We start from the raw sequence: 11,044 nt of genomic DNA, 5'->3' as shown, positions 1-11,044 counted from the left end.
GAAATTATACCTTATTTATACGCCCATGGCAGAGAGAACAAGAATGTGCTTTACTATCAGATACAAACCCTTTTCACTCACTACCTGTGTGCTCCGGAGAAAAGTATGTAACTTCTGAGCCTGTTTCATCCGGGCTCCCCGCCTTACAGCGTCACTGCAAGAATTTAATGAGTCATTGTTTCTGATGTGGTAACACATTCTCCAGCACTTAGGGAATTCTCAGTAAGTGCCATTCTTACTGCCCATGATGCAGCAGAAATTGCTGACAGTGTGTTACTGTAAAATAACCTAAAAAAAAGATTGGTGGTTGCCAGAAGTGGGGGGTGGGGGATGGGAAATAGACGTAAGGTGGGTTTTATTTTTAGTTTAAATAAATTTAAAAAAAATAGAAGTCATGCTTTACGGTTAATCATTTAATGTATTAACATTTTCACTTATAAACATACAATTCGCATTTACAGGGAAAAACAGGTTCTGTGGATGCAAGAGAATATGAGACAGGGAAGCAATCAGAAAACAGATCAATTCTAGGGGGGAAAAATGGAACTGCATTCCATGCCTGTGTCTCCATAAACTTGGGAAGGAGAAAGAAAAATGAAACAGGATCGTAACTGATGTAAAAAAATCAAACTTGGGCCATTCGTCTCAACCACAGGAACATACGTCTCCTTATGATCCAGGTCTCGGCGCCTGGCCTGACCTGTTTCAGGATGATCATCTGAAACACAGCCACTGGTCTCTCCCTTCTCTTTACTAAGACCCTGAAGTGCACTCCAGGAATTAAAAGAGCAATCAGATTGGCATGTGTGCAATGCCAGTGGCCAACTTCTTCCAGGTACATTATGTAGAAGTACACAGGAAAGTGAAATGCTTACTCACGCCTGAACGAGTTCCTTCCACCTCATCTAACTTCTTAATTTAGGATTACCTAAGTTGAGGTGATCACAAAGTTAACATCTTCCAAAGTTGGACCACGGAAATGAAGTATCTCAGCCCACCTTTATAACTACTATGCCTTTCATATCAGCATCAAGTCACTGGCAACAGTGAATTTCCAAGCTCAACTATGTCTGCCCAATCAGGCTGGCCAACAGGGTGCACAAGCTTCAGTCCTACTTTCCCTTCTGTCAGCGGAGGGACTCTGCTCCCTGGGCATTTCAGTGACATAACTCAGTAGTCTGTGGTTCCAGGAACTCCAAGTTCAAAATTAATACCCCGAAGCAACATTAAAAACTGTTTAATATTTTATTAGTAAAGCATCCAACTCTGATAATGACTACAATCTCAATGAAGCCATTCTTACTACATAGGATGTAAAATCATAAAAGCAACATTTTTAACCATCAAAACCAGCGTTGTCACACATCACCTGGCAATTTTCCACCATCCCAAATATACAAAGAGGTGACGGTCAAGTGCACCTCCTTTCAGCTAGATACAGACTCCACAGTGGCAGTAGGTTCAGCAGAACTGTCCAGGAGAGGTCGCTTGGCAGATGGTTTCATGTGGAAATCTATTTCAGTCTGCTCAGAGATGGAATCAGTTGACCAGTAAAACAAATGAGCTATACATGTAACTGGCCACAGAAAATCAAACTATTTTGTGCTACTAGGAACGTATTATGTAGAAACGGCCACATGGGGTGCGAGGACAGGGACTACTACTGTGCTAAACTGCCTTGGTAGACGTACATTTTTTAAAGCATGCAGGACAGAAAACTGGACTGATTAGGGGCATTAAAAATTCACATAAATAACAGAAGTGCAGGACTATGGGTTTCCCAGTGCTTCCCACACATCTGGGGCTCAAAATTAAATATTTAAGCTTCTCTGTGACACTTGAGTCAGGAATAAAAGCAAAGCTGGCATCCTGGTCAGGCTGAGTAATATCCTGACAGCAAGTCATTCAAGTCCTTAGGCTTCATTTCTCATCCATAACCTGAGTCTCCCCCACAGCCATGGTCTCAAGAGCCCTCACTATGGAATCACCAGGGCTGCATGCAGCCCAGTGCTTGGGGGACAGACAGCCACAGTGCCCCAGTCCTGCACAAAACAGGACATGTGATCTTTAACAGCCTTCTGCTTCTGCACAGTACACTCCCTGGAGGCCTGCACAGTAACAGTGCAACTATGGCTCTCACTCCATTTTCCTCACCATTCTTTTAATAGCACTTTCTCAACAGGTAGAAAGATGAGCTGTAAGTAGGCTGAGGTGGCAATGAAAATACTCAAAGCAGACACTAAAAACATAATGTCTCTGAATAAAGCAAATCTACCTCCATATACTTGTAACTGTTTTGCCTTCTTTAAGTTTTAAAGGATAAAGCCCTAAAACTTTGAGGCTCAAGTAAATACCTAATGTGGGATATTTTCCAAGTACTGCTACCAAGAAAACAAAAAATAAAACAAAGAAGCATCATTTTAAGGGGGGGAAGGGAGGGAGGGCTGCCCCTCCCTCATCATCCTGAGCAGTCACTGGCCCACAGATCATGGGAATATAACCTCACTGCCTCAGGGAAGTTCCTGAGAGCTTACCAGCCCACGATTCCTGAAGTTACATGCAGCCAGTTCTGATCTGAGGCTTGAAAGTTTGATGTTAAACAGAAAGAAGCTGCAGTTCTCCATGTCTCGTAACTCACTCATACTCCACCATACTATTAACATAACATTAAAGTAAATCGTCCCTTAAGCGCTACCCCTCACTGAACAGAAAATGCCTTTCTAAAAGGTATGTTCAAAATAAGGTATTCCGAGAGTTCTGTAAAGAAACTCCTGGAATAAGCCAGTGCCCCGGAGTCCATGTTTTAGCTAAACTTCAGAAGTCAGAAGCCTTCTCTACAGTATGTGTGTGGATTAGTTATAACTATGATGTCACCACTTTCAAAAGAAGTATTCAAACTATTATTAAAAATATTTATCACCAACAGAAACACCCTGCAAGTTATACTACTGCACACAGGGCATCAAAAGCTATGCACATCCAGATCTGAAGGACTCTAGAAGACCCAGAACAGAGACCCTAAGGCCATTCCCGTGGCTGCTCCAGCCAGCATGCCCAGTGCCAGATCGCTGTCGCTGTCTCGATACCGCTCCCGAATGATGACTTGGTTGGTAGGCTGTTGCCCATAAAGTCCTAAAAAAGAAGTGAAAAAGCAGACGCTGTGAGGAGCAGTTTAAGTCCAACATTCCCTCAGAAAGTCAGCGTGTCCTGAGAATGGCAAAGGCCACATCTCCCTGCAGGTGCATCCCTCCCCTATGGTGCTGTCTTCCTCTGGAGAGGTATATGTGGTGGCTGAGTGGGTGTTCCCCAGCTCTCTTCCACCAAAGGCTCAGGTGACAGTTTCCAAAACTACACTAAGAGGAAATCAAGGTGCTCAACTTTCCAAGGTCCAAAGCCCCAACCACTGCAAACAGCAGGATCCTAATGAAACCGTAAGCTCCAGCTTCCAATGTCCACTTCTACCTTCCACTTTACGCTCGTTAGTATGACAGGTAGATGGGGGAGAGCATGGGAGATACACAGAGCCTACAGACGAGGCGAGAGCCAAGAATCTGCACCTAAAGCTAAAAATGTAAAACAAATCTGAAAGCTAATTAGTTTCTTGATATTCATGCAAACCATTTTTATTTTTTTTATTTATTTTTTTTTTAATGATTTTTTATTATATTATGTTAGTCACCATACAGTACATCCCCGGTTTCCGATGTAAGGCTTGATGATTCATTAGTTGTGTATAACACCCAGTGCACCATGCAATACGTGCCCTCCTTACTACCCATCACCGGCCTATCCCATTCCCCCACCCCCCTCCCCTCTGAAGTCCTCAGTTTGTTTCTCATAGTCCATAGTCTCTCATGTTTCATTCCCCCTTCTGATTACCCCCCCTTTCTTCCCCTACCGATCATCCTAGTTCTTATGTTCCATAGATGAGAGAAATCATATGATAGTTGTCTTTCTCTGCTTGACTTATTTCACTTAGCATTATCTCCTCCAGTGCTGTCCATGTTGTAGCAAATGTTGAGAACTCGTTCTTTCTGATAGCTGAGTAATATTCCATCGTATATATGGACCACAACTTCTTAATCCAGTCATCTGTTGAAGCGCATCTCGGCTCCTTCCACGATTTAGCTATTGTGGACATTGCTGCTGTGAACATTGGGGTGCATATGGCCCTTCTCTTCACTACGTCTGTATCTTTGGGGTAAATACCCAGTAGTGCAATGGCTGGATCATAGGGTAGCTCAATTTTTAACTTTTTAAGGGACCTCCACACTGTTTTCCAGAGTGGCTGTACCAACTTGCATTCCCACCAACAATGTAGGAGGGATCCCCTTTCTCCACATCCTCTCCAACAATTGTTGTTTCTTGCCTTGTCTATTTTTGCCATTCTAACTGGCGTAAGGTGGTATCTCAGTGTGGTTTTGATTTGAATTTCCTTGATGGCTAATGATTTTGAACATTTTTTCATGTGTCTGTTAGCCATTTGTATGTCTTCATTGGAAAAGTGTCTGTTCATATCTTCTGCCCATTTTTTGATTTGTTTATTTGTTTCTCGTGTATTGAGTTTGAGAAGTTCTTTGTAGATCTTGGATACCAGTCCTTTATCTGTAGTGTCATTTGCAAATATCTTCTCCCATTCCGTGGGCTGCCTCTTAGTTTTTCTGACTGTTTCCTTGGCTGTGCAGAAACTTTTAATCTTGATGAAGTCCCATAAATTCATTTTATCTTTTGTTTCTCTTGCCTTTGGGGATGTGTCATGAAAAAGGTTGCTTTGGCCGATGTCGTAGAGGTTGCTGCCTATGTTCTCCTCTAGAATTTTGATGGATTCCTGTCTCACATCGAGGTCTTTCATCCATTTGGAGTTTATTTTTGTGTATGGTGTGAGAGAGTGGTCAAGTTTCATTCTTTTGCATGTAGCTGTCCAATTTTCCCAGCACCATTTATTGAAGAGACTGTCTTTTTCCCACCGGATCATGCAAACCATTTTTAAATTAAACCTTAAATCTGCTAATATAACTTGCTCTTCATTTTTAATCGTGTCCTTATGGGGGAAAATACATTAGAGGGAAAACTTCTAAAAAGCAAACTTTAAACAATCTAATATTTAATTTGCATGATTAAAGTTTACAACTAGAAATGTATCACTGAACAAAGAGAACATCTTCTGTACTTCGCAGCTCTACTAACAGCTAATTAGCTTTAAAATTTCTCAAATATAAATAACTTCAACTTTCCTCCCTGACCCACTGTTCCCTTAACAATTCAGCCCTAGGGGAGCTAGGAACTAATCCAACAGTAATGTATACATGTAGATGAAAACCAACAGCAAAATAAAGGCTAACATTTACAAGTGCTTATCACTCTAAGCATTTATAGTACTACAAGCATTTACATGTACTGACTCACTTAATCCTCACAAGAACCTTCTGAATTGAGCTTATTATTATGCCCATTTTACCGATGGGCAACAGTGATACACACAGGGATTAAAGGCCCTTATTAAGGGCATGCAAACCCAGGCACTTGGGCTACAGTGTGTACTCATAACCACTAATGCCTCAAATAGATGGAGAAGGATAGGAGAGAAAAAAACCCAAAGCCACAGAGTAGTAGAATGAGACCATTACAAACCTAAGGCCTGATCAAATACAGGTAACAGCACTGGATGTCAACAATCTTTTACACAATGTTTACATCTCAAAATTGGTGAACTGTAATATTTACTTTCACAGCCTTGAAATTTAAAAGTTTTCAGTTGAGCAAATGTAATTATGAAATGTAGGATAGTAGAAACTAGTAAGCTGATTTAATTAAAAGATCCCTTGGACAATGTAAATCTGCATTCCCCTCAGTAGGTCACACCACGAGAAACCCATACCACATGACCACAGGAGAGCCTTCTCCTGCAGCTCCTGCTCACCTCTGCTGCTACGAAGGAGGGCAGTCCTAACCCAAGTGAGCTGGGGACATTTCCAAGTTGTACTTATTGTAATTACCTAATTTAACTAAGCTTTACATAAATGGTCAAAATGTGACTGTGAAACAGGCAGATATTATTTCCCCAGGATAACTAAATTAGATACTTTAGGAAAGACTAAATAAAGGCAGGTAACGTTTACAAATTACTATCAAAGCAAGGAACTGAGTAAATTATAGAAGAATCACAAAATCTGGACTTGTTATTTGTACTTGCCAAGGGACACTGCAGTGCAATAACGTGTCACGAGTATAATCTCTACAAGACAGAAAACTCCAACCAAAGGAATCAACTCAAAACGAAGACCTAGAGCCTATATCAAAAGACAGCTGAACAACTGTCCACTAATGTGGGTAAAATAGAACACTTATAGTGTGTACACAGCACCCTCTGTACTTTTTAAATTAGGCTGACTCCAATCATATTACAGAGAAGGCCTTGGGGCACCTGGCTGGCTCAGGCAGTAGAGCATGTGACTCTTGGTCTTGGGGTCTTAAACTTCAAGTCCTACATTGGGTGGGGAGATTAAAAGTAAAATCTTTAAAAAAAAAAAAAAAGAGAGAGAGAGATAAAGACAGGGAGAAGGCCTTTAACCTGCTCTACGCATGATGAGGGCACCTATGAACAATGGAAGGCAGCAGTATGTCATGAAATTGGCAAAGCACTGGGGTGTCTAGAAGAGGGGACTGAGGCACTCCGGTCCCGTTATCAGCACAAGGCTACTGTGGGATGACCACAAACCAACTCGGCCCCTCTACAGCAAGTACACCTGCTAGTTCATCACAACGCTAATGCTGAATGCCCATCTACTTGACTCTGTCCTTTGAGGCAAGTATGAGGCAAGTCAATGGCAAAGATAGAATCTGATTTACAGAAATTCCCTTCACAAGTACTTCCACAAAACTTCTGCTCTTCTGAACAGTAAGAAACAGCTGAGATTACTCCAGCCTGGAAGTCTGGCAGCTGAATAAGAAAGAGGCTGGCTCTCATGGCTTGGTTAGGCTAGGGCTTAAAAACCCACCACCAACTCCAAGATAAATGGGCAAAGAAATCAAATTTGTACACAACTATACCATGTTTATCTTCACCAGTCATCAGAGAAAAGTAAACTAAAGCAACCTGACAATCCACTTTAGACTTAACAAGGCTATCAAAACTTTTAGAGCTAAAGATAGGAAATCTTTCAGGACAACTGAGAAACCAGTGTTTCATGAACTCCTAGTGGTGTTAGAAACTGGCAAACTGTTCTGAGAATCAACTGGGTAAACGGTATCAAGATTTATTGTCATACTGTCAGATGAAAGGACATAAAGTCCAAATCTCCCTCAAAACTATTCAGAGATGAGGAAAGGAGATGGAGGTGAAACAAAATTAGGCATGATGTGGTAACTAAAGCTGATAACGGACAAATGACAGTTCATTAAACTATTGTCCCTACTTTCGCATATTTGAGAACTTTATAAATTTCAGTGGTATCAAAAGAAATATAAATATCTATGTCCTTTGACATATTAACTTAATAAACACAAATCAAAAATGTATTCTAGGGGCGCCTGGGTGGCTCAGATGGTTAAGAGTCTGCCTTTGGGGGCGCCTGGGTAGCACAGTCGTTGGGCGTCTGCCTTCGGCTCAGGGCGTGATCCTGGCGTTCCGGGATCAAGTCCCACATCGGGCTCCTCGGCTGGGAGCCTGCTTCTTCCTCTCCCTCTCCCCTGCTGTGTTCCCTCTCTCGCTGGCTGTCTCTCTATCACATAAATAAATTAAAAAAAAAAAAAAAAAAGAGTCGGCCTTTGGCTCAGCTCATGATCCCAGGGTCCTGGGATCAAGCCCCGCGTCGGGCTCCCTGCTCAGCGGGGAGTCTGCTTCTCCCTCTCCCTCTGCTCTTCCCCCTGCTTGTGCTCTCTCGCTCTGTCAAATAAATAAATAAAATCTTTTAAAAAAATGTATTCTAAAACATATTTAACAGGAATGAAAAAGAAAATCATTAGATGTGATTGCAAACAGGAAAAAAAGAAAGTAAACAGCCAATACTAGAAGATTCAACTAATAATATATCACCCAATATGATAATATGCAGTCATTAAGAATACTTACGGAGATTATGTAGCACTCTGGACAAAATACATAAAATTTTAAAATGAGGAAAGAAATGCAAAAAGTAATATAAGACTGAGAAGATGAAAAATTTATTTTGTACGGGTAAGGTAATTTAAACAAAAATAGTTGTGCTAAGATCACAGGACAACAAATACTTCATTTTTTAGCATCAGCATTTTATTGGTTTCATAGTCCACACTAGTTGAGTGAACTGCATCAGACTGCAGGAACAGATGAGCAGAGAAACTGTCATATTAGGTGCTAAAGTATGAGAAACCAAAGTAACTACCAATAATTAGAAGGACACTTTGACTTGCGGCCGGTAACCCCTGGGCATCTCTGCAGCATTAGCTTCAGTGACCACTTACCTTTCTGATAACAGATTCTCCTTCCACTGCTTCTGTGTTAATACATTGCACTAGGTTTGCTCACAATCCCCTCAGATTTCCTCTCTCTCTCTCAGCTCCGGGCTCTTGTTCTAGGCTATTCACCAGCTCATTCTCTTATATGTTGATCTGACATGCCCCACTGCAACCTGCCCCTGCCTGACTTCCCCTGCTCTCCCAGCATCTGGGTGTGCCCTTGCTCTTCAGTCCATCAATCACATGGCTCTCAGCCCCCTCGTCCTGACTGCAGGCTCCAGCCTCAGGGCCAGCATTCTCCCATACCTCCACCTTACACCTCCCACTGTCCAAACTGCACCCAGGACTTGATGCTACTACCTACACAGGCCAGTTACTCACATCTACAATTTTTCTCAGGTAAGGTGAAAAATGGAAAAAGTGCATCAAAAGCCCAGAATAAATATAAGTACCTTCCAGGCCTTTACATCACCTGCAAAAGGGAATATCACCTGAGTAGTGATAATTTTTTAAGGATGTTACAGGAAGAGAAAAATAAGAGAAAGTTACCCCTTAAAACTGGCCTCTTAGTTTGGTTGTTCCTTAATATAAGTGAATACCAGTAAGTACAAATTCTCTCCTTGGGAACAAAACTAGATGCAATAGTGAAGTTTTTAAAAGGGTACTCAACTTTCTAAGGCAGTATAAAAATACATAATGCTTTTTTTTAAAAAACACAGTAGCAGATCTATACCAGCAACACAGCTCACTTATCCTTAAACAGAGAAATACAAATCCTTCAGGACTCATCTCCCCACTAAATGAGGAGAAACAAGGAATGGAAGGTGGGCATGAGTTACCTGCATATGGGTACTGGCAGGGTACAGCATAAGCCTGCCCGTTTGCAGCATAGACAACTTGAGTTCCTGGTGGGTATGCGCCACTGTATGGACCATAGCCATATGCCTGCTGAAAAGAAATAGGCCCATCAGAAATACAATTTTGAAATTCAGCATCAATTTATAATAAAAATTCTCAACAAAGTGGGTGGAGAGGGAATGTACCTCAACTTAATAAAGGCCATATATGACAAGCCCACAGCTGACATCATATTCAACAGTGGAAAGTTAAAAGCTTTCCTCTAAGATGAGGAACAAGACAACAAGATGCCCACTCTTACCACTTTTATTCAACATCATAATCAAAGTCCTGATCAGAAAAAGAAATGAAAGGCAAATAAATTGAGAAGTAATAATAATGGTAATTGAGAAGGAATAGTAAAACTCACTATTGGCAGATGATATGATACCTAGAAAACTCTAAAGAAACTACCAAAAAAAGGAATTCAGTAAAGTTACAGGATACAAAATAAAAAATCTGTTGTATTCCTATACACTAGTAACTATCAGAATGACAAATTACGAAAACTATCCCATTTACGATTACATTAGAAACAAAAAACCTAGGAATAAATTTAACTAAAGACCTTTACACTGAAAGCCGTGAGACACTGAAGAAAAAAAAAACTGAAGGAAACACAAACAAATGAAAAAAATATTCTCTGCTCATGGACTGTAAGAATAGTTAAAATGTCCATACTATCCAGAGCAATCTATAGGTTCAATCCAATCTCTACCAGAATTCCAATGGTATTTCCCCCCAGAAACAGAATGAACAATTCTACAGTTTGTATGGAACCACAAAAGACTCCAATAGCCAAAGCAATTTTAAGGGAAAAAGCAACACAACAGGAGGCATCACACTCCCCAATTTCAAACTATACAACAAAGCTACAGTAATCAAAACAGTATGATATCGGCATAAAAACACACACAAATCAATGGAACAGAACAGAGAGCCCAGAAATAAGCCCACACATATATGGTCAATTTATGACAAAGGAGCCAAGAATACACTATGGGAAAAGGACAGTCTCTTCAATAATGGTGTTTGAAAAGACAGCCACTTGTATAGAATGAAACTGAACCACTATCTTACATCATACACAAAAATCAACTCAAAATGGATTACAGACTTGAACATAAGACCTGAAACCAAAAAACTCTAGTAGAAAAACACAGATGGTAAGCCACCTGACATAGATCTTGGCAATATTTTGGAATTAACACCAAAACAAAAATAAACAATTGGGACTGCAATAAACTAAAAAGCTTCTGGGGGCGCCTCGGTGGCTCAGTTGGTTAAACATCTGCCTCTTGATTTTGGCTCAGGTCATGATCTTAGGGTAGGTAATGATATCGACCCCTGTGTTGGGCTCCGCACAGGGTGTAGAGCCTGCTTAAGATTCTCTCTCTCCCTCTCCCTCTGCACCCCCCTAAATAAATAAATGAATAAATAAATAATAAAAAATAAAAAGCTTCTGCACAGCAAAGGAAATGGTTAACAAAATAAAAGGCAACCTACCAAATGGGCGAAAGTATTTGCAAATCATATATCTGATAAGGGATTAATATCTAATACATATAAAAGAAACTCATACAACTCAATAACAAAAAAAAACTGATTAAAAAATGGGCAGAGAATCTGCAGGGACATTTTTCCACAGACAGACGGCCAATAGACAAATGTAAGAATGTTTAACGTCACTCATCATCAGGTAAATGCAAAT

The 11,044-nt window shown here is 40.7% G+C and overlaps 1 protein-coding gene across 4 annotated transcripts in view; it reads right to left on the bottom strand.

Annotated features, from left to right (window-relative positions):
• Positions 1-1,231: 1,231 nt before the first annotated feature.
• The window catches only part of PLEKHB2 (pleckstrin homology domain containing B2), a 62,905-nt gene continuing 53,092 nt past the window's right edge, over positions 1,232-11,044 (bottom strand). For 3 of the 4 annotated variants that reach the window (XM_045797170.2, XM_087865254.1, XM_087865253.1), the window contains 2 exons: positions 9,276-9,384; positions 1,232-3,132 (listed from right to left, as the gene is read on the bottom strand). In XM_045797170.2, coding sequence (XP_045653126.1) covers positions 2,996-3,132; positions 9,276-9,384 — 246 coding nt within the window. In that variant the 3' untranslated portion in view covers positions 1,232-2,995. The remainder of the gene's footprint in view (positions 3,133-9,275; positions 9,385-11,044) is intronic. The other variant, XM_045797171.2, reaches the window with a different exon arrangement.

The sequence above is a fragment of the Ursus americanus genome, chromosome 10, assembly GCF_024610735.1.
Source record: "Ursus americanus isolate L20-20 chromosome 10, mUrsAme1.1.p, whole genome shotgun sequence".
NCBI classification, from domain to species: domain Eukaryota; kingdom Metazoa; phylum Chordata; class Mammalia; order Carnivora; family Ursidae; genus Ursus; species Ursus americanus.
The sequence above is the reverse complement of the archived record's forward strand: the minus strand, read 5'-3'. Positions and strand labels throughout refer to the sequence as shown.